Source organism: Mugil cephalus, chromosome 11 (genome assembly GCF_022458985.1).
Source record: "Mugil cephalus isolate CIBA_MC_2020 chromosome 11, CIBA_Mcephalus_1.1, whole genome shotgun sequence".
Classification (NCBI taxonomy): domain Eukaryota; kingdom Metazoa; phylum Chordata; class Actinopteri; order Mugiliformes; family Mugilidae; genus Mugil; species Mugil cephalus.
The window spans coordinates 15,524,269-15,547,018 of record NC_061780.1 but is presented as its reverse complement, the minus strand read 5'-3'; the positions used below and the strand labels follow the sequence as shown (position 1 = coordinate 15,547,018).

The window sequence follows — 22,750 nt, the reverse complement described above, 5'->3', positions numbered from 1 at the left end:
ATGCAAAAAATACTTTTTTCTGTACCATTTTTCTTAATTAATCTATCAATACTTAATACAGTAGAAATGCAGCAGAAATGTGTGCAATTCAAACTGTTCTTCTAAAAAGTTTAAAAAGTGAGATATAGTAGTTGACTGTTCAAACAGGCTTAGCAGAGCAGCCAATGCCAATCTAAGCTTATAGTCTTTAACTCTGACCAACTGCCAATTAGGCTGCCCTGGATGTAACCGTAAGGTTTCAGCCTCATGACGAGCAGAGTAGCCTACATTTTGCAGGGTGTACTCCACCCAAGCCTCAGATCTATAATTTGATGAGTGAAGGCTTGTTTGTCCCTCTAAGTATGTCGTGTCCTCGCTTTCTGCATCTCACTCTAGTTCCCTTCTATCCTGTATCTTTATTTACTTTCTCGGTCTGCCTCCTCTCTCACTACATATTTGCCTTCTTATTCAGCCTTTAACCCTCCATTCATCCAGTCTGTTAAGATACACACTGGCCTGCTGAAGTCCTCTTTCTCATCGACACGATTATACAAGATTTACGCTTGAGTATGCAAGATAACATTAGGTCATTATGCTCCTATCGATTATGACTGTGCTAGAAAATGGAGAGTCACTGCTCTGTGTTTGGCTCTCGATGCAGCCTGCACTGGCGCAGGTCACTGGGTTCACTTTCGGCACAGAGGGAACTGGGCCTGCGATGGTCAATACTGGCACTGCCATTATTGACGCTGATATCTCTATTCTACCCTCATTGCAACAGGACAAGCCATCAAATGCAGCTTGGCTGCAGAGTTGCCAAAGGCATCACTGATGTTTATTTAGTTGTTGTGAATTGTTTTTGAGGGCCTGTCAATGCAATGCCAGCATTTCATAATTAATCTGTGACAAAGCAGAGGCAGAGGCTACCTATGCTTCCGTCTATCAATTATTCTGCTAGTATAAAAGAAAATCTATTATTTAACAGTTGTGCTCAAATATGTATAGTTGAAAGCCTGTTTGCATCAGTAATGAACAGAAGCCAGTTTCACACAGAAAACAGTAGATCTTTGCAACAATGCTATGCCCCAAGGTATATGGGTGTTTTAAGTGATGGCCTCGGTCTTATGACCAGTGTAGTTGTGGCTCTTAGGAACACGGCCTTTATGCAAGCTGTTTTGACAGTTATTTAATCTTATTCCAACATTCAGCTGGTTGCGTTTATGTCAATCGAGTTACACAGTGCAATTCTGTACAGTGATTCCATTGCACGTGGACAGTAACTCCATTAAATATCCCTCAAGACATCACATAATGAATTAATCCATTTTTTTTTAACATACGATGGTACAAATGTTATTTTTGGTTTTGCTAGCGAGGCTGTCACTATAGAGTCCGGATGTATTTGACAACCCAGAAGACTGGAATATCCACCATGGAGCACTGTCAGCTACATAGCAATGGGCGATATCCCAGTCACTTCATATGCAGATGAGACTTTGCTCTCGCCTAAATTTATACTTCTTATAAACCACAAACTCTGGTATAATTCATCAAAGAAATGGTCCAGGAATCTCATACTCTATTCAGTGTTGTGGTATTTGACACATAATATCTCATCTTCCAGACTCGTTTTTAATACAGTTCCGGATTGTTTCAAACTATAGTAACATCTAGTTAAAAGCCACATGCCTTGATTAGAAATTTCCCAGCACATAAAGTTCACAGGTTACCTCCCTCAGCAATTCGTTACTGGGACATGATGCCTTACTTTCAATGGTTGATTAAAGACAAACGGGAAACATCTGTACTCAATACAGAATTGGAGACGTATTAATGGTTTAGAATGGTGCTTATGCTATTTATATGAGGGAACTGAAAATAGTAATGAAGTGTTTTATAGTATTTCCATGATTTAAGAGGCATTCTATGCAAACTGTTGCAAAGCTGGAGTGATGCCTAAACAGTTGAATATTTCTCATCATTGATCAGATGCAACAGTGTTGGAATTGGACTTTAAGTCACGGCAGGAGCAACCTGGGAGACTGACTCAGAGGCTGAGCTGTGATCTACAGCAAGTGTGGGATTTAGAGACGTGAGTGAGCAAGCTCCATCTGCTCACTGAAAATAATCAAGCAGACAGGAACGTCAAGCATTTTCAGGGGCCGGTGGCAATATCATCTATCCAGGTGACACAAATTAAAACACCAGAGGAGGATCTAAAACTAAAGACTTTTATCTTACAGATGGAAATCTCATCCAGTCAGGTTATCTAGCATGTCTCTCGCTACGTCCATTTCTTAACCACTGATTGAGCTGTTCAGGCAGCCTTCTGATCACTTTAGTTCTAGTTCAGTAGAAGAATCTGCCACATTTTAGCCTTCACAGGCTAACTAGGGACCCAATGTGCTGCCAAAGGCCTAGAAAAAAAGCATACACAGAGGCCCAGTGATAAAAGTGCTTTGAATCAACTGGGATGAGCAGCTGTGTGCCAAGAGGCAACAAGCTGGCAGCTAACAGGGAGCAGGCTAAAGAGTCTGGGATACATAGCATTGTAAGAATGTTTGGGCAGACATTTGTCTATATGTGACTGATTACAACACAACTGATTACCAAAACTAACGGAACTAATTAGTTCTGACCGTCTCTGATCTGCTGATCACATGTGATGGAAAGATATAAATAAGAGCTGAGGGTTAAAAGCAGGAAACTCTTTCTAAATGTTTCCAATGGCTATGTTTATATGCACAACATTTGCTTTAATATGGCACAAAGCATCACTTTGATAACCACAACGACAAGCCCAGGTCTTTTCCAGCGTCTGCTTTACTACTCCTGGAAACTCATCACGTCACCAGATGTTTCCCTCACATGAAGCAAACTTTCACAGAAACAATGTGTATATTCCAAACAGAGTGAAACAATTGGAGCAAACATCTACATTGTCATTAGATGATAATATTTCTCAACTGAACAGATCAAACCTCACAAATCCCTTCCGGCTGGACCAGTCAGTCCTGCCTGAGGTGCTTAAATGAGGCATTTTATTTTGAACAGGCTGTTAATCAGATTATTAGCAGAATACTGGTGTCCGCATAATCACGGCAACTGTTAGCCAAACCGAATGAGATTAATGAGTAGTGTGAATGAATAGCATGAAATAATAGAACGACAAGTGCAATGAATAAATTCATTAATTATCCTGTGCTCCCTTCATCTTTTTCCAAAACATGTGCCAAGATTTAACAAGGCGAGTGGGAACTTTTGGACTTAATCTCAGCTGGAGACACACGGCATTCACTAAGCATTGTCTGCTATTCTTTTAGAAACACTTTTCCCCCCCATACTTTCGCTTCATAATAGTCTCTTATAAAAGTTTCCTGAGGGCATAACCTATTTCTGTCTCCATCATGAATACTGTATGAACTGCATTTGCTGCTATATAAACACCCAAGCAGCCCAACTTCACTGTGAGCCAACTTTCCAGCCTGATACAACACAGCTATAGGAAAATACATTGGCACGCATCCAACCAACCGTAAGAAAGCATTTGAATACAATCCATTTGACGGCATTCCTAACCGTCTGACTGGCAGAAGCCATTTCCAGAAGAAAGTATGCAGTTTATAGGCTGTTTAAAAAGTACTAAGTGTGTGTGTGTGATACATTATGCACATGCAGGAAAAAGTCTGCGGCATTAAGGATTCATATTCACTTAAGGTGGAAGTGTGTCGCTGCATGCGCGCGATCTGTGGTGATGGCGAACAGCAGACCTCAAGGCACCAGGTGTCACGGAGAGAAACAGCTGAGAGAGAGACAGAGGAAGACAGCTGCTTCTTCGGGTCTATTAGAGGTGGTCCCGACACTGGACCTCCGCTTTAGAATTACCTTCCTAACGTCGTAGAAACAGACTTAACGCCTGCATCAGATTGTGTTTTTCTAGTGGTATTTTCTTGCGTTTGAACAAGCAGAGACTTGATTGTGGGTTAAATGTGCAAAAAGACTCTGCTGGAGCATGTAAACAACATCTAATCTCTAAACACATAGCTCTTCAATTCGCCATAAAACTGTTTTCACAGTTGTAGGAATGTCTGTTATACGGGTTGCAAAGGGTCAAAATAAACAACATGTTGAGAGGAAAGCCATCACAGAAAACCATACAATATCTCCTTATAAGAAAGCGATAGACTGTAATATGACAACAACACCAGGATATCCGAAAATACCTGGCATATAATCATTCTATCAACAATTCTCAAGTCCTTTAAAATGAATATTTCACCAACACCTATAGGGCAGGTTTGTTGCAATGATAAGTGGCTCACAACAAACCACACTGCAATAGTGTCCTTGTGTTAATACATGGGTGATGTCAGACACCGGTGCAGACCCATGCACCCATCCAAGGTGTGAATGTTTTAGGTGCTATCCTTATTTGTCGTGATGATGCCATCACATCAGACCGGGCCCATTGCGTAGAGTGCAATCTACTGCCCATGCATGCACCCACGGCCTATCAAATCCGTGCATCTGATCAGAGAGACCCGAAGCGTCACGCAGGTACCCCACGTTTGTTTACATCATTGTTCAACCTGAACCCATATGAAAGAAAGAAATAATATTAATAATAAAGATCGACACGCGCACATCCATGGCATTGGTGATGGATACGTCCACAGAGGAGACTGTGGTCGAACCATCCACACCTTGTAGCCTACTTGGTCCAACCCAAAATGGGGTCACTGCCTGATAGTCAAAGCACACATTTCAGGAGGAGCTATTGATGCTCTCATTAAAAGCTGCAATATGTCAAGTCAGTGGAGACTACTATCAGATTGATATCCACAAACTGTGAACATCTCTCCTGCACGTCCGACGCACGCAGTGTGCATATTTCGCCAGTGAAAGCCATCACTGCTTTCTGTGTGGGTTAAAACAAATGTGGCTGACCACCGGGTGAACGCACCGACAGCTCCACTGGGGCTCTCCCGGAGGCAGACTCGCCCCTTCCCGACTTACCGGATTTGAAAAACGCCGCTATGTCTGCCGCGTCCTTCGCAGCCTCATCTAGTCCCTCTCCTGCGCTCATGGCTGCGGTCGCCTGTTCGGAAATAGCGATAGATATCCTCCGAAGGTTTTTATTGTCGCGGTGACTATTTCTCAACAAAAGCCAGCCCTAACGCCTTTCATTGAAGCAGATCCGGTCATATAATCTGTGCTCCCTTCATCAGGCGAGAGACCTTCTCCTCCATTTTGGCCGAGAAGGGGAAAATCCTGGCGACCGATCGGCGGCGCTCCCGAGTTGAGACGTGAGGAGGAGGTGGAGGGGGAGGAGGAGGAAGGGGGGTGATAATGAGAGAAGGCCGAGGTAAAAGAGGAGGGGAGTGGGAGGACTTGAGGGAGGAGGGCTATTCCGATTCGAGGGGGTGGGATATCCTGGGATTCCGTTTCGGGGGGGGTTTGGTGCATTGTGCGCCACCCAAATTTTGCGTGCGCCACAGCACATCAGCACAGCAACCCCCAGCGCCACTCACTGCGGTGCTGATGCGGCCTGCGTGGGTGTCATTATTCCTCGGGATTTTATGCCTTAATTGCTCAGGCACAGATGTTACACTGGAGATGCCAGACGACAAGCAAAGACATCCCCGTTCACCTCCCCTCATAGCAGCAGCGTCTTTCTCTTTTTAATCAAACCGTCCAAAGGCACTTACAGCGAAGCGCACGCACAAATGCTGTTCAATATGCATTACCATTCTGGTGTTGCATTATTTAGCTCGCCGACAGTTCTGATCTGCAGGATTATTACAAGTTGTTCGCGAGGACGGTGCCACTAATGCCTATAATCGAACTAGAAGGGGAAATGACCACGGGAGAGGTGGATGATTCCACTCTGTCTTCATCTCCCAGTGATGAAGACGATGCTACAGGATGAGGTCATTTGCCCCACAAATCTAACCCAGTTCTCTCTGACAGCTGCGGCTCAGGCCTTTTAAACCAGAGTCAGTTCGCTGCTGCCATCTAGAGGCCATTGCTTCAAATTGCTACAGGAAGTGAAGAAAAATGTGCACCGATTGTGTGCGTAAATACGTTTTAATTAAAACACATGACAGAGAGAGAGGGGAGGGAGGTGAGGGACTAAAACTAATCTAAACAGGCTATAACAGATATTTAAAAATGAGTAAGTGGCAGATTTGGAGTAGGCAGCTGTAGAGTTAACAGAGTTGGCAAATGTTGCAAATTATATTCTGAAATACCTAAATGCAAAATACCCAATAAATAACTTTCCTCTATTTAATTTCCGGACTAACCCTCTCTGCCCCATTGCCCCCTTTTTTTCCTCAGAAGTGCCCGGTTACCTTGGAAACCACTAACAACACCACGGTGATTGCGGAAAACCAGAGACTGTGCCAAATCTCGGGAAATTGCGCTTCAAATATCGGAAGGAAAATACTTCTCTTTAGGCGGACGGAGCTGGAAATCTAAAGTTTCCGGATCGAGGAAGGGATTTTTCCCTGAAGGAATGTTTGAGCCATGTCCTTCAGCTCCCGGATCGCTAAAGTCAGCTACAGGAACAGACCCACCCAGCCCTCTGCGCCTGGGGAGTCACTCAAGGAGATGCAGGTTTGAGACCAAAGATATGAATGAATCACAGTAACTTCTTTAATCTTAATTATAGTTCAATGTGATTGTTTAAATTTGATTCTAATTGATCAAATCAATAAAATAGTCTATAAACATTCACTGTAATTTGAGTTTGAATTGTTTTGTCAATTCAGATGTACCCAGCTAAAGTTTCGTATTCACTGGCGCATGAATGCTTCATTGTCATTGTATGTATATATACACATACATATATAACTCATTCACACAGCAAACAAATTTCCACAATCATACAAACAGGAGGGCAATAAACGGTGTGTGATTAATAAATTAGCAGCCATCACATTTATACTGGCCCAGGGGTAAAAGCTGTTTCTGAATCACCCATCTCTTCCTGGACTGCGCAGTTTTCCTTTCATCCATATCCCATCTCAACTTGAAATGTCATTTTTATAGAAGAGGAAGAAAAGGAGATTTAATGGTCATTGCGCACAAGTTACAACGAAAATTTGTTTGGCAGCGATCTCTAGTAGCAGGTTGATGTCACGTGTTTAAAAGGTAATAAATATAACAAGGGAGTGTTTTTTCCCATGGCTGTGAAAATTAAAAAAAAAATGTTTATTTGTCTGTTCTCACCCTAGAAGGCCACATACTATTTCTGTCCTTGCCTCTAACATTTTAACTTTGCCTAGAAAAGATTAAACTGGGGAAGCCACATATAGTTTCAAAAAAGCCCAAAGACCAGCTGGGGGTTTCATCTGAAGTGATCAAATTACACTTCATGTTTCTTCGTTCATTAATTTAATGGTTGGGATCAGGTCAATTTCTATTTGTAGCTGTTGCGCCGAGGGAGGCGTAGCTATTAACCGGAAACTGGAAGAGTGAAACACTACACCAGAATTACCTTCCCTATTAGGTGGGGAACAAAATCTAAGGATGGAATTAATCTGCACTTCATTTTCAACTCAGGAACTCCCTAAGCCCTTTTGATAATTGCTCTGAGAACCAGTGCACCATTAGACTCGCTTGCCTCTCAGCTGCACTTCAAATAAAAATAAATAAATATAAATAAATAAATAAATAAATAAATAAATAAATAAAAAGGAATTGCACACATGACTTGATTGTAGTGCGAGTTTCTGTCCACTAGATGGCGATGTGTTCATATTTTATTCGGAGAAGGTCTGGCACGCTGTTGATCAAATGTACAGTAAATAAGAGCTGAAAAGTCCACTCTAAAACAACTAGTTTCCATCATAATTTTTTTGTGTGTTGTCTTGAAGTGTGGCTGCCTAATTAACTGAAACCTTAGACACCAATCATTTTACTTGTGTCACTTTTACTGAATTCATGAATTAATTTATACGTTTAACATGGGTGCTATTGGTTGTTTTAGTTGGTTATGTAATCTTTTTAGTCTTCAACCTATAGTCTAGAGTCTTTCAGACAGACTACGGAAGAAATATTAAATTATATTACTTCGTCATTACTCAAGATCAAGTACTGCTCTGCACTATAGGCTACAGTACACATTCAGCTGGGGGGGGGGGTGCAAAAGAAGATTAGCTAGTTAAGGCCGCACAGGCAATATAAAACAGTTTATTTTAATTAAATTTAATTCTTTAACTGGACCCATTAGAAACAACAAAGTTTGTGAAATGAGAAATAGGCAAACTGTGTGGTTCTGACATCTGTGAGCTACCTCTGCTTAAAACTGATTTGCTTAAGCTGCCTGTGTCAATGTGAATGTTCTCCCCCTCTGCCTGTCTCTCTCTCTCTCTCTCTCTCTCCTCACTCTGTCTCAGATCTCACCACCCCCTCATTTATAATTTAGAGTCACTCTCCTGTTTCGTGGCAGCTCCCAACCAGACAGTCCAACGTAGAAAATCAGTCATGGCATGGTGAAAAATTGATGGCCGAGCCACTTTTCAATGCGAAGCTTTGCAATCATTTCTTCAATACCAAACAGACAGTCAGGTGGTTGAGGGAGCAGCATCTCATCTGCAGGATGCCACTGCATCTTGGGTGTGTGCATATGTTTCTGTTCCATGAGTAAATAATTGGGCATTTCTCACGAGAGCTGCGGCCAATTCTTATTTTGATTACTTTCTGATTATTCGCTTTCTGATTATTCTTTTGAAATGCCAACAACAATACAAGCAGAGGTGGCACGTGCAAATTCATTTAAAACAAAATGGAATTCAGCAGGCACGTTATATGGACACTCTACATCGTAGAGAAAAGAGAAAACAGCGATTTCAGCAAATATTCTGTACACAATAAATAATAAAAGATTTATGTGGCATGAGGATGGCTAAATGTACAACTCAATAATTGTTTCACAGTGCATGCACGCTTTATTGAGATAATTGCTGCACTGATTAAGCTGCTCCTTGGAAGCAAGCATTGAGTAATCATGTTTTTTTTGTGTGTGTGTGTATTATTATCCACAACCTCAACCAGCCAGCCACAACGATGTGTGTAAAGAAGCTGTTGCCACAGTCACTGCATTGATAACTTCAGTCAGCATACAGTGCTACTCTATACAATATAATGACACCTGTTGTCTTTTGAGTGGGTGACACATTCCTTGTTTCGGTCTCTGTCACACTGATGCACCATGCATGGCACGCCAGCCGCTTGTGTTTGCAGCATCTGTGTTTATTCAGACGTTATACACCGATCAGGCACAACATTATGACCACCTTCCTTATACTGTGTAGGTCTCCCTTGTGCCTCCAGAACAGTTGTGACTCATCAGAGAATGGACGTGGGCCTTGTGAGGCAGTGGTGTCTGGTAACAGAATGTTGTTAGCGGGGGTCTTTGGGTTCTGTGGGGTGACGGGGGAGGGGCCTCTGTGGATCAGGCTTGTTCCAGTGCATTTCATTGTTTTTCATGTTTATTGAGTTGTTTCTAAGCCTGTGTTGAAGGCTGCATCCTGCCTGGGGATGACTGTTGCCATCAAGGAGTGTCATTGCTATGGGGTGGGGCTACACATCAAAGTAACATCCACACTACTGCCAGGTCCAAAAGTTTCCCAGCGGAGTATTGTATTGTTATGAGATGGTCAATGTTATATACTTCGCCTGTCATGGGTTTTAATGTTGCGGCTGATCGGTGTATCAGAGGATGTCTTACCCGCACTCATTCCACCCCCACCTCATGTCTCCCCATTCTATTGTTATAATAGACTTGTAAGATGAGAGCAGGACCTTGATAATTACTGTGCCGACAGGAGGTCACCCAACACCACATTATCTGGTTAGCGGACCCCCTCATAGGAGCAACACTCGTATAATTTAAGGGCTGTAACCTTTCTCACATGGCAAATGAGGAGCCTGATTGCGCACATACTGTGGCAAATCCACTTGTTCTCTGCTCTCCTTCTTTGTTCGAAGCTGTAATTCTCTAATGTCATGAAACGTGAAGGCAATTAAGAGGGTGGACGGACTTGAAAAGAGATGTCAGCCTGAAAGGCAGACGACGACTGCGAGTATGCTGCATTTTAAACCAGACTATCAAAACAAGGTAAGGTGACCCAAGAGTTCTGGAGTTACAGGTAACTTGGCTACTTAGCTACCTGCTTTGGCCAAATGCAATTCATCATTAATGTGTCAGGATTCAGTGAACAGCTTATGTGTTTGCATCGTGTGGCTGGTGAATACAAAAGCAATGAAATACATCTGTTTTGTTCATACATGAAAGTGTATTTGATAAAGTTTTACCGTCCTGAGGGTTCTGCAGGCCTCTCACACGGAGCGGCGCTGGATCATTTTTATCAGAGCCTGATATATGTTTTGGATAATGATGCCATTAATAGATATGATAATGTGGCACTAGATAAGACTAAATTTTGAGGCACTTTTTAAAAAAAAAAAAATCTAACGTCTGATCACGTTTTTGCACTTGCCCTTTTTTGCTATTGTCGGAATTTATCATCGGGTCCTAAAAATAAAAAGAGCTGATATAGATCTACTTCTTTTGGTTTTTATTTTATTTTATTTTCACTTCATTTACTTGTTTTATTCCTCATTCTATCCAGCTGTATAACAGCTCATCTTTTTGTGGCAATTGAGCTATGATCAATTAATTTCCCTCGTGAATCATTAAAGTCTGTCTAAGTAAGTTTTTCAATCATTCCCAGAAAAAGTTTGTTGAAAGACGAAATGTTTGTATTTGCAGAAAAAAACGTCCACAGCGTTCTTTAATCAAGACTTAGATATTCAGTAATTTGGTGAGACGTGCAACAAAATGGATCTCTGTGATCTACACAAACCTCTCTGCCCTCTTAAGCACTTAGTAGCGCTAGGTTTCCACATGCATGGTTAAATAAAAGTTAAACTTGACAGTTTAATATGCTCTTCTGTGAAACACGGAATTGTGTTTCTGTGTGAAAGGTGCAGCGTGGACAGACTGCACCAAGTTCAGTGTAATTCCAGCATTCCAATGTGAATGTGAATCAATCAAGGCCCAATAAAAACGCTCTGTGGCCTCATCCTGGTTCATGGAACCAGTATTTGGGGACCTGTGCATTACAGCACATTAGGTTCCTAGCACTGCCATGAATGTTCCTTCCCCCGCCTATGTGAGATATTTATATTTGAGTGTGTGGAGCAGCAGCATGCATAACCCACAAAATGCCTGTTTTATCTGAGCAGTTCATTCAGGCCACAAGTGGATGCGACGGACAGAAATGGCCATTAAATGTAAAGCTTCAGCTCAGCTGTCTGAGTGGTCACCACTGACAACTTGATAGGGATAGCCCTTCAAGGGTGAGCGCCTACGGCTCCCCAGTGCACATGCAGATGAGAAAGCGATAGCATGTTATAGAGAAGATATAGGAAGGCTGAGCTTGGAGTAGCAAGGAGCTGTCATGTCGCAGGTGTTTAGAAAGCAGCTCTGGAAACAAACAGTTTCCAAGGTCATCCAGGTAAGAGCAATCCTGCACGGCGCTGCTATTGTTGTTTTTAATGCCATTTGAGGCTTCGCTCCTGTTCTAGTTTAGCCGTCCACATGATTCTCATGCATTATGCCTAAACAGTAGCTCCTCTTCCTTTGCCATAGCGTGATCTGAAATACCAAGGACGAAAGTAGCTGCCACTGCGTCGACTTTGACAGTTTGTGTTATTTCATTTCCCCACAAGATTTGGATTAAAATTGGCTACATTTATCAGAGATGCCTAACTGTCCTTTTGCACATTTCTTTTGTCACAGCTGTTTTCCCTTTAATTCCAAAAGCTTCAGTTTGTTTATTATAGGGATTGTCAGTCTCGCCGCGGCTTATCTCGGGACGGGGCTTTGTTCACTTCTAAAAGCTATTAATGTGGTGACTGTTATTGCATGGGTCTGCCAGTGCTGGCTTCTGTGTTTTGGGACTAACAAAACCTGCATGTGCGCGTCTGTCGGGCATTGTTGGAGGCTGCTATTGTTGACTAGTGTGTTTTGTGTGTCTGTGTACCTCATTCTGTTGTGACTTAGTGTGGTTGTTTGAATAATCTGCATCACACTGCACTGTGTGTGCATTGTTTGTGTTTGCGTGCGTGTATGTGTGTGCCCTGAAGACTGAGCTGGCTGCTCATACAGTTTGGTATAAAGGCAGAGAGAAGGTGTGAAATGGCTGGTCGCCCGGCAACTGTTGGCTTGGCTTGCTTTTTTTATGGTCGACCTGTGATGCGAGTGTTTGCGTGTGTCTCCAGAGACTCTAACGAGGTCTGATTTGCCGTCAAGAGTTCTGTGGTGGTGTATTTATACCTGAATAAATGTATCTGCTTGGTAATGTGGGATTTGATGAATCTGAAGGATAAAAAGAATAGATACGTTTGGTTTGGAGAGATATGAGACCATTAACCTGGAAATAGACTTTTGTGCAACATGTTTTACCACAGTATAATGTAATAGAGCCTCGGTGCTAAAGCCTGTTTACTTTGAAGGGGCTCAATCCTGAAAGATTTGAGTTTAGTTGTTGTTGACAGCAGCTAAGGCAATAAATCACGGGTGTATTTTTAGGCTCCTCTTTCCAAAAATCCAATTTGTGGCTTTGTTTACATGGACATTATTGTTAATAACTGGAATAATAGCCTGAGAATCAGTTGAACGGGAAGATATACACCAGTCAGCCATAACATTAAAACCACTGACAGGAGAAGTAAGTAAGTAACACGGATCTATCTTGTGACAATGCAATGTTCTGCTGGGAAACTTAGGGATCTGGCATTCATGTGGATGTTACTTAGACATGCACCACCCACCTAGACCAGACCAGACACCCCCCCCACCCCATAGCTCTCTCTCCACTCCTTGATTGCAGTTCCTTTGATAGTAACAAATGACCTAGCCTCCAAATTCACTAGATCCCAAACTCATCATGTATCTGTTGGATGATCCACAACACATAGAGGTTAAATATGTATAGTATATTGGATTTTTTTTTCTTTTTAGAAGTACCTCCGCTTAGCAGAAAGATAAATGCTGGGTGATGGATCAATTATGTAATGTAGCTGCCACAGCAACCAGTGTGAATATTATATAAGATGTATATATATATACACTTTTATATATATATATATATATATATATATATCACGGGTATCTCGTAGGCTCAACCATCACTTTGTTAACTCACTTGGTAACAAGTAGTGACTTAATAAGGGTCAATATAGGTGTAATAAAAAACTGCTCATGAGTGAACTTGCTGAATTGTGAACAGTTGTGCAATCCTATTATCTGTTGGGATGACCAACACTGTTCCTTTAAGCAGTTTTTTGGTACTCGGCAAACGTTCCCACTGTTAATGAAGATGTACTGCTGGTGGACACGGTTTGGATCTTTAGAAAAAAAAAAAGTGTTGTTTTGCCTTGTTTCACTAAACAGACGTCCATGTCAGCCTGTGCGGTGCCTGGTCTTTTTTAGAGCTGCTAATGGACTAATGTGTTGCTGCTCTCACTAACTATGCTGTGACATTGCAGCCATGCTCCTCTTCTCCCTGGCTTCGCATGGCCAACCCCACCGGGCTCTCACTAACAAGGACCGATACCTTTACTCTCAACCTCTCTGACCGATAGAAGATATAGGGTTAACCTTTCTATATTTATGTCCAGGTTCGTGCTTCCTGTCTCTTCCTCTCATTCCTTATGCTCAGCTATTTCTTTTCCACCTCTCTATCCTTCCCTCTTGTTTTTTTCCCCCCCACCATGCACATTTACTCATCCTATCCTTGTAATGGCTGGCATTACATCAGTATTCTGAGCCACATCCCCTATATATGTTTTTCTTCCTCTCTTTTACGTCTAATTGTCCTTTTCGTGGATTTGTATTTTTTAGTTTTGACGTTGTTCTTAGTATTTAGTAGAGTTATGTCTAACTTCCAAACTGACACATCAGTTTTTGAAACATGACTGTCAGTCCTGACGCACTATAGGTTCTTGAATATTGCTCCCTGTGTTGTGTGAATGTCTGCTTTATTTAAAAATGACTGCTAAACAAAATGAATGTGTAGTGGCAGCGCAAGGAAGTGAGTGATGCTGGAACTCGTAGAGAAACTTGACCTCTCATCATCTCAGTCTCAGTGTTAAAGTTTAATCTAGTGGTTAATAATTGCCTTAACAGACTGCTGTTTAGAAGAGCGAGCCCTCAAGTGTTGTATTTTTTTCATAGCCAGTCACAGCAGAATGTTTTTTTTTTATTTTTTCCTTTTGCTCTGTTGTCTAAAAAAAAATCTTTGCTGACGTCGGTGTAAAAAGTAGAAGGAACTATTCCTGTCGCCTCCTGTTTAAACTCCAGACAGGAAAAAAAAAGAAAGAGCAAACAAGAGGACTTAAATGCACCACACAGACAACCAACCATGCAACACTGGGTTTCTGGTAATTTATTGGCTGACCCTGTTCCCGTGTTACTAAGCAGCAGACCATGGCAACCCACTGTGGCTGATTCTTGCTATCCCACCATCACAAACGTCATCCCAGTTGTGGACCAGCCATGTCGCTGGTTAATCCACTCTGAGGCTAAGAATGGTTCGGATCTGGGCAAAAGTTATAAAAGAGCCATGGAAGGACTTCTCACGAGTAAAAGGATGAAAAGGAAACTGTTCATTTGAAATACTAGAGGGTGTGCGCACGCCTGTGTTTGATGTTTCGTGGTGCTGCTATCAAAGAAGAACACTGCACTGACAGAATCTTAAGGATTATTTTTTATTTTTTTCACATATGCCATTGCAAAAACTGCATTGAACTGCGGTTGTTTGAATGCACCTGTTATGTAAATGATGTCTGAGCCAAAGCATAGGAAAAGAGGAGAGGTTCAATCGTCTGCTATTACCAAGGACCTCGCCATAACAGATCGAGTATGTGCAATGTGGTTTGAAGGCTGTATGTGCTTTTTGGTCATGTGATTGACTTCAGTCAGTTCTGAGCGTTCTTGAAAAGGCAGAGCGTGGAGTTTTGAGTTTTTATATAGTTTTATGTTTAACTTAGGATGAGCGAAATTTTATGTATATATATATATTTTTTTTTTTTTATTTTTTTTTAGCAAAAGCTGAAAGAGGAGCGTGAGGCTAAGCGCGCCCAGCTAGATGGAAGACATGACTACATCCTCAGTATTGTGGCTTCATGCCTGGCTATGGAGAAAGCTGAAGTGGAAGACGCCGTACTGGAAGGGAATCAGGTACTTTGTCACCAATTTTGATATTTATTTATTTATTTTTAAAGAAAATTGCATCTGCCTTACATACTGTAACACCGCTTGCAAGCCATTAGGAATTAGCATTTGATGAAAGATGACCTTTTTAAGTTTGGGATATGTGCCGAATGTGAAGATGAAGTTTTAATCTCTCTTTTTTTTTTTCTTTTTTTTTTTTTAGATTGACCGCATGGAGCAGTTCTTTGTGGTGGACGGTCTTCCACACCTTATGTTCTACTATCAGGAAACTGAACCAGTGGAAGCAGGTAATGTGAAAACATTCACTCACTGCACAAAATATGAATGTTGTAGTAGACTATGTGCTGCAGTGACTGCTGCAACACATCACACTGAGGTTCTGAGGTCTGTATTATGATCAAAGTAGGAAGTCAAAACCGGTTGCCATGATACCTTTTGTTGTCTGTATGCCCAATTCTTTATTGAAGCAGCAGCAGCAGCAGCCTCTGCGCCCACCCACTTCGGTGTACAACAGCCCGGTCGCAGCAAGAAGTCTAAAGTGTTTGTAACAGATGGCAGGGATGTGGCCCTGACCGGAGTTTGTGTCTTCTTCACCAGAGCCAACACATCGAAAGCAATCACCTCCGAGAACATGCACAGAGTGAGTCAGTGTGTGCTGATTTGGGAAACACGAGCTTAGAGTCAGGAGTTAACTGAGGATAAGAGAAATTTGCATGAAAATAAAACAAAATTATTCATTCAATTTATGGACAAACTCGGTTTGCTAATCGACATTCTGGAGGATTCGTCTGTTAATTTGCCACTTGTGCATCAATGTGCATTAAAAAACCTTGCACAAGTTATGTTCATTTCTAACACTGAATATCCACATGTGAAAGAGTAGCCAACACGCAGAGTTTCGGAGCAAAGCTGAATAATGTCAAATTCAACAATGTATTCCGCACACGTCAGCAAACAATCTAATGTTTCAGCGCAGTTCCTAAATCAGAGCTTGGGAGAAAATGGAGGTCAAGACATTTATATTCATGAGTTCACAGGTAATTGACTTAGAGGGCCGTGCTGTGTAATACTGCATCTAATGCTACATAATTTTTAATGGCGTGACTACATTTCTGGTTCTGTTCATTGATTCTAACCAAACACCTGCCGTCTGCTGCTAATCACCTGCAATGGTAACAGGTCACGTTTCTTACAAGATGTTCACAGCAACAGATGGACGTACGCGTATTAGCGTACGTGGGAAGAGAAAATAAGAGCGCATACTAAAAGACCCTCTATACTTGTGGTGAATTTAAATAAACATGTAAACAAGAAATTACACTCCTAATAAATGAGTCACATCAGGAGTTGTTGTAAGCAATGTAAAGGTAGATTGTGTTGATTTAGCCTGAGTGTGAGTGATTACTTCTCAAAAAATTACTCTGGCCAGATCATGCCTGCCGGGATTCGACCAGATAAAATGTGTAATTTCTCATCTGAAAATCCCAAGTTTAGCTTCATGATTTAACTCTTGCAGGCGCCTAAATAGACGGTGTCAGACTCACTTTCTTTCCACTATTTATCTCACGTTTACCCCTTTTTTCAGGATGTGAATTTCAACATGTTGGACACGACAGAGGTGGGTCTGTTAAAAAGCGTCGAGCAGTTGCTCTCTGAGATCTTCATCCCCACGCTGAGGAAGATGAACCATGGGTGGGGGGAGCTGGCCAGTCCCCAGGCTCAGACCGTCAAACAGGACTTCATATCCTCATTGGAGGGCTTTGTGTCGGTTTTGGCTGGAGCACAGGAGAGCCTGCAAGAAAAGGTATGACGAGCGAATCTTAACCAAACAGTACTTAAGGTAATTCACACATTTGTGCGAATAAACCTGTTGCCGAGAAAAATACAGGAAACTGCATTTGTATTTTTTGCAAATTATAGCTTTAACTGAAGATGTGTGAAGCATTGCCATTATGGTAGTCTGTTTCCTGTTCTATTAAAGAGACTCTGTAAAAGCACCATAGCCAGTCTTGAAACCCTAAATTACTCCACAGCACAGCCTCTGGGTTTGTTTGCTTTGTTGTAATAAAATTGTTATTCGAAATGACACAGTCATATTCAGAGAAACATAAATTATATAACAGCAAAAAATAAAATATTCTGTCACGGCTTGCTTCTAGGTTACCTTGAAAGAGTGTGACACGTTTGACTTGCGGGTGCTGAAAGGCCCGTCGGACTACATGGCAGCAGCCAACAGCACGGAGACCACAGAAAGGATAGAGTCCTGCATGAAAGTGTGGATCAAGCAGATAGAACAGGTGAGAAACAGAAAGAGGTCATAATGTTGTGCCTGATAGGCGTATATGAATATATGTTCCAGAGTAATTATAGGACTGCTGTGAAGGCTAAATACAGAAACAGAGATAAAGCTTGAAAAGGGAGCATATATACAGTATGTTTGTTCATCAGGTTCTAGCTGAGAGTGACCAGCTTCGAAAGGAGGCGGATGACCTCGGCCCTCGCGCTGAACTGGACCACTGGAAGAAACGGATGTCCCGCTTCAATTACCTCCTGGACCAGCTGAAGAGCCCCGATGTCAAGGCTGTGCTTGGTGTGCTCTTGATGGCCAAGTCTAAACTCATAAAGGTCTGAAATGACAAAAAAAAAAAAAATGTGCTGAAAGCTTTCATTTTCATCACTTCCAGATGCATTTTCCACAAAAGTCTCGTTTTATGCAGCCTTACATTAAATGCAATAACTGTGTGTTTGGTCTAGTCGTGGAAAGAACTGGACACTAGGATCACTGATGCAGCCAACGAGGCCAAAGACAATGTCAAGTACCTGTACAGCCTGGAGAGGTTTTGTGACCCTCTCTACAACAGTGACCCTGTAAGAATAAAACTTCAAAAGATGAAGTGTGGTCTGCTGCTTTAAAAACAAACCAGACTTTCAGTATCCCTATGGGAATATCACACACATTCTTACACATTTTATTTCTGTTTCACCCTTAGGTGTCAATGGTAGATGCAATCCCAGGTCTGATCAATGCCATCAGGATGATTCACAGTATCTCTCGCTACTACAACACATCGGAAAAGATTACATCACTTTTCGTCAAGGTGGGGTTGGCCGCTCTCCCGCAAGGTTCAGCTGTGATAAATAGATTATTATGAACAGATGGGATTCAGCGGACGTGGTTGCTTCTAGTCTGGGTATTGTCTTCATTTGTAATCCGAGATTTGTAATTTTCTTTTTTCTTTTCTTTTTTAAAAAAAAATGGATGAATAAAACATGAAGGCAACGCATTTTCTGCCTACTAAGTGCTCAGTTACATTAACTCGGCGTGAAAAACAAGAATTATGCACAAAGCGGTCCCGTTTCATTCAGAACCTCCTGGTGTGCAAATTACGGGCTTGATTTACAAAAGAGCGGATGTGGATGGAATACAAATGTCAGAATGTTTCACTGATAGTGTGACGGCGCCAAAACAAATTTCCTCTTTGACCTTTTGATACCAGCACATGTCTTGATTTCACCAAACCCGTCTATATCTGCAGGTGACAAACCAGATGATCACAGCCTGCAAGGCCCACATCACAAATAATGGCCTCAATTCAATATGGGACCAGCCTCACGAAGTTGTTGTTGACAAAATCAAAGCTGCCATCCACCTAAACCAGGTAAAGTTGTAAAGTTGCATCACGAAGAGATGTTTTTAATTAAAAATTATTACGTTATTGGTACAAGAATAATTGAGAATACAGACTTATTTTAAGATAGTATAAGGAAAAAAGTTACGTGGATAGTCTTGACCTCTTTTGTTTTGCTGTTGTGCCGTGTTGCTCAGGAGTACCAGCGGTGTTTCCATAAAACCAAGGAGAAGCTGGAGCAGACCCCCTCAGAGAGACAGTTCGACTTCAGTGAGATGTACATTTTTGGGAAGTTTGACACGTTCCAGCGACGACTGAACAAGATTCTGGAAATGTTCAGCACCATCTCCACTTACTCTGCCCTACAAGACTCCAAGATAGAAGGACTGGAGACCATGGCCACCAGATTTCAAGTGGGTGTATTGTTAGAACGGGCTGTTGTAAATTCATGTCGATAACATAGAGAGACATGCCATTAAATGATGAAATGAGGAGCCTGCGCCGCTCCTGCCATCTATTGATGCTGAATGTCTTTTCAGTGGACGGTTAATGAAAGGCTTTTACAGCAGGTTACAGCAATGCTGAGAAAAGGCTTTAGAGCTCCTCTGTAAAGCACTTACACATATACTTATATACTGCTCAGTAGTATCTAGGTGGACCAGACCTACAATATACTGATGACATTACATGATAATTGAATGTATTCAACCTATGTAATTTAATGAAGGGGATATAAATGAAGAGAAAAAAGATGAGGGCTTTTTCTACATTGATATATATTGCATATTGACGTATATATTAAGTATATTGATGTGAGCCGTATATTTGTTTCTGCTTCCTCTGATGTGCAGACTGCAGAGATGCAGGGGAATTGGGAGGTAATGTCTTCAGCTTTTAGCAATGCATGGCCCATTCTTATAGCTGAAAGCATGTCGGGGTAAAATTGCATGTTTGTGAATTTTACCACCACTATAGTATCAATAGTAGTATGGTGATACTAACTGCATGGGACATGCACATCAAGGAAAGGTTGAGACCATTTAGTTAAATACGCACTATGTATTTTCCTTCTCAGTACATGGCTGTGATGTCAGTGAAAACTTTAACCTCCTGAGACCTAAGCTTTAGTTTGCTCTGCATTTTTTATTTCTCCAAGGTATTTGGGACAAGTTTGGGACCTAAAAAGTATAAAAACTAAGCATCATCTTTGAACAGGAAGTCGTTTTTGGAAAAAATTGTGTCCTCATATGTGAACACGGCGATTATTTATATATATAACAAAATATAAAACTGAACATGGCTGAGCAAAGACAGAATTGCAAATAATAAATTAATATTTGCTAACAGTCAAGTTATAGCTCGTTACTATTGAAAGAATTTATTACGTTTGCATGTCATATTAAACAAGTTTCACCTGTAAAATCTGATATTTGAAGCTGAAACACTCGCTGTCATGTTTTTTTCACCAACTAGTATCTAGTTATGACGACATCAGGTTTAACTGAAGCAGAATAAGAGACTACCGCAAACCTACAAACATAATGAGGACGCCGGGAGTCGGGAGGTTAAAGGCTTTTGATGACCTGTAGTTCCTGCGTTCCAGACTCCACAAAGACACGATCTGTGCATTTTATGCTTCCAGTCTTATTAATTATTTAATTAATATCATCCAGCATCATCAATACTGTAGTATTTAGATGACTCATAGTCTGAAAGAACTTGCTGAATGTCTTGCTCAGAAATTGAACAACTTGCTTTGCCTTTTAAAAAACAGAGAAGTCCATTATACTACGGTCTCTACATTAGATGCTGATGCGACTAACTCCCGGCCACTGGACGCCGCCTGCCTCAGTGAAACATTGGCGTCTCTGTGTCTTTGTGGCTTATGAAGCCTTGCTATCTAAACATCCGATGTATTTATCTTCTCCAGTTGATTTTCTCAGAGTTAATAGCCATAACCTCTGACCGACTTTGAAAGTTATTCACGACACTGACCATTTTAATTGGTGTGGTCGTACGTGTGTGGCTGTTTTGAATGACTGATTTGTATTCTTGTGACCCTGTGTGTATGTAATTTGTTCTTAGGCTTCTCAGGTAAAATGAGAGCTTAATCCCAGTGAGACTTCCTGAATAAATAAAACTCGACTAACTAACTAACTAACTAGCTAAATGTTTTGCATGCCGGTTCAGTCCACTTTGCTCTGTGTAACCAAACAGAGGTGGATTAAAATAGATGCTGACAGCTTGCTTTTAAGTGTATCAATAATTTATTTTTAACCTTAGGACTTAGAGTTAAATTTCCCTCGCTATTATACTGGATACTCAGTTTCAAAATCTTAATAAACCTACAAGTGTCACCATTTAGAAGTGATAAACATTTAACTTTTGCACGCATTTGTGCTTGTATGTCTGGAGCAGGCTATTGTGCTGAACATGAAGAAAAAACACTACAGTTTCCTGGACCAGAGAAGAACCGACTTTGATGTTGACTACGAGGAATTCTGCAAAAGCACCTTTGAGCTCCATGTAAGTTGAGAGACTCTTTCCACAGCAGTAATTTTGAAATGTTGAAGCAGGTAAACAAAGGCTAACAGTTAGCAAGCTAACAAGCGAATCACTGAATGCAGGACATGCAAGGTCAAAATGAAATGAACGAATGAATGATTGTGTCTGAAAGAAGTCAGGACAAACATCACAACTCATGAGCTTTCCACTTAGAGGGTTGTTCATACTGAGGACCCACTATGAGGGCAGCATAACCATTTATCAAGCGGCTGAGTCACTTAATGGTAGAGAGGTATAATGAAAGGATGAGGACATTGGGAATATCAACATTTTGTTCCAATAGATCATAAGACTATGAGAAAAAGGAACAATTGCGTCATGTTTAACATCAACGGCCTCCATTTCTGAAAACCTCAGACAACACATCACAACTTGTGAATTCAGACCCCTGCAGCTAATGGATTAATACCACACATAATGATGAATCAAATATGCTTTAATGCACGGGGCCCATCTGCCACTGAAAATGATAAATGTGTACATTGTCTGTCGGGTTATTTCTCTCAAAAGTTGGTAAGTATTGTTGATATTTGTGTTTCCAGAATCAGCTGAAGAGTTTCATGGACAGCACCTTTGAAAAAATTCAAAATACAGAAAGAGCTCTAAACGTGCTGAAGAAATTTGAAAGGTAATCACTTTATCATATCTTGATCCTGGTCCACAGGACAGAACATAACACTGTGCCACCGTATTAATTACGCTGAAAAGTCATCATCCTATACTATCAGAAACTGATACTATAACAAATAGACCCTGAGCTTGTAAAATGTGTGTATTCACACTGGTTGTCTATATTTGAATGCTGATCAAATGCATCTACTTGTATTTACGTGCTGCTGCACAGACTGGGCATTCCAGACCTCGGCATTGACGAGAAGTATCAGCGCATTCTGCAGAACTATGGCCGGGACATTGAAATGGTCTCCCGCATCTACATGAAGCAGAAACTCGACCCCCCCATCGGCAGGGACTTGCCCCCAGTGGCGGGTCGGATCATGTGGGCTCGGCAACTGTACAGCCGAATCCAGACTCCCATGGATCTCTTTCAGCAGGTAATTTGGATGATTGGCTGATTAATACTGTCTTTCTACAGTTATATTTGGCTGCGTGTCACTTCCAAGTTAAACCAAGCACCTTTCTGTTCATGTGTAGCATCCAGGAGTTCTCTCCACACCAGAGGCGAAGAGGATCATCAGGAACTTTAACAGGGTGGCAAGGGTTCTGTTGGAGTTTGAGATGCTCTACCATCACAACTGGATGGAAAAGGTAAAAGGATCCACTTCCATCTTTGGCAAAACTCACACCAAACTCTCCCATTCACCTTTTT

General features: G+C 41.5%; 2 protein-coding genes across 5 annotated transcripts in view; one reads left to right on the top strand and one right to left on the bottom strand.

Moving 5' to 3' along the window:
* Positions 1–5,269, bottom strand: part of triob (trio Rho guanine nucleotide exchange factor b) — a 102,057-nt gene extending 96,788 nt beyond the window's left edge. For 3 of the 4 annotated variants that reach the window (XM_047598041.1, XM_047598042.1, XM_047598048.1), the window contains exon 1: positions 4,996–5,269. In XM_047598041.1, coding sequence (XP_047453997.1) covers positions 4,996–5,065 — 70 coding nt within the window. In that variant the 5' untranslated portion in view covers positions 5,066–5,269. The remainder of the gene's footprint in view (positions 1–4,995) is intronic. The other variant, XM_047598045.1, reaches the window with a different exon arrangement.
* Positions 5,270–6,369: 1,100 nt separating this feature from the next.
* dnah5 (dynein, axonemal, heavy chain 5) overlaps positions 6,370–22,750 on the top strand; it is an 88,723-nt gene continuing 72,342 nt past the window's right edge. Inside the window, exons 1-16 of the mRNA XM_047598878.1 lie at positions 6,370–6,597; positions 15,101–15,235; positions 15,432–15,516; positions 15,700–15,869; positions 16,815–17,033; positions 17,389–17,526; positions 17,678–17,854; positions 17,984–18,097; positions 18,220–18,327; positions 18,766–18,888; positions 19,056–19,271; positions 19,710–19,736; positions 21,277–21,384; positions 21,966–22,051; positions 22,268–22,475; positions 22,576–22,689. Of these exons, the coding sequence (XP_047454834.1) occupies positions 6,508–6,597; positions 15,101–15,235; positions 15,432–15,516; positions 15,700–15,869; positions 16,815–17,033; positions 17,389–17,526; positions 17,678–17,854; positions 17,984–18,097; positions 18,220–18,327; positions 18,766–18,888; positions 19,056–19,271; positions 19,710–19,736; positions 21,277–21,384; positions 21,966–22,051; positions 22,268–22,475; positions 22,576–22,689 (2,118 nt within the window). The 5' untranslated portion in view covers positions 6,370–6,507. The remainder of the gene's footprint in view (positions 6,598–15,100; positions 15,236–15,431; positions 15,517–15,699; positions 15,870–16,814; positions 17,034–17,388; positions 17,527–17,677; positions 17,855–17,983; positions 18,098–18,219; positions 18,328–18,765; positions 18,889–19,055; positions 19,272–19,709; positions 19,737–21,276; positions 21,385–21,965; positions 22,052–22,267; positions 22,476–22,575; positions 22,690–22,750) is intronic.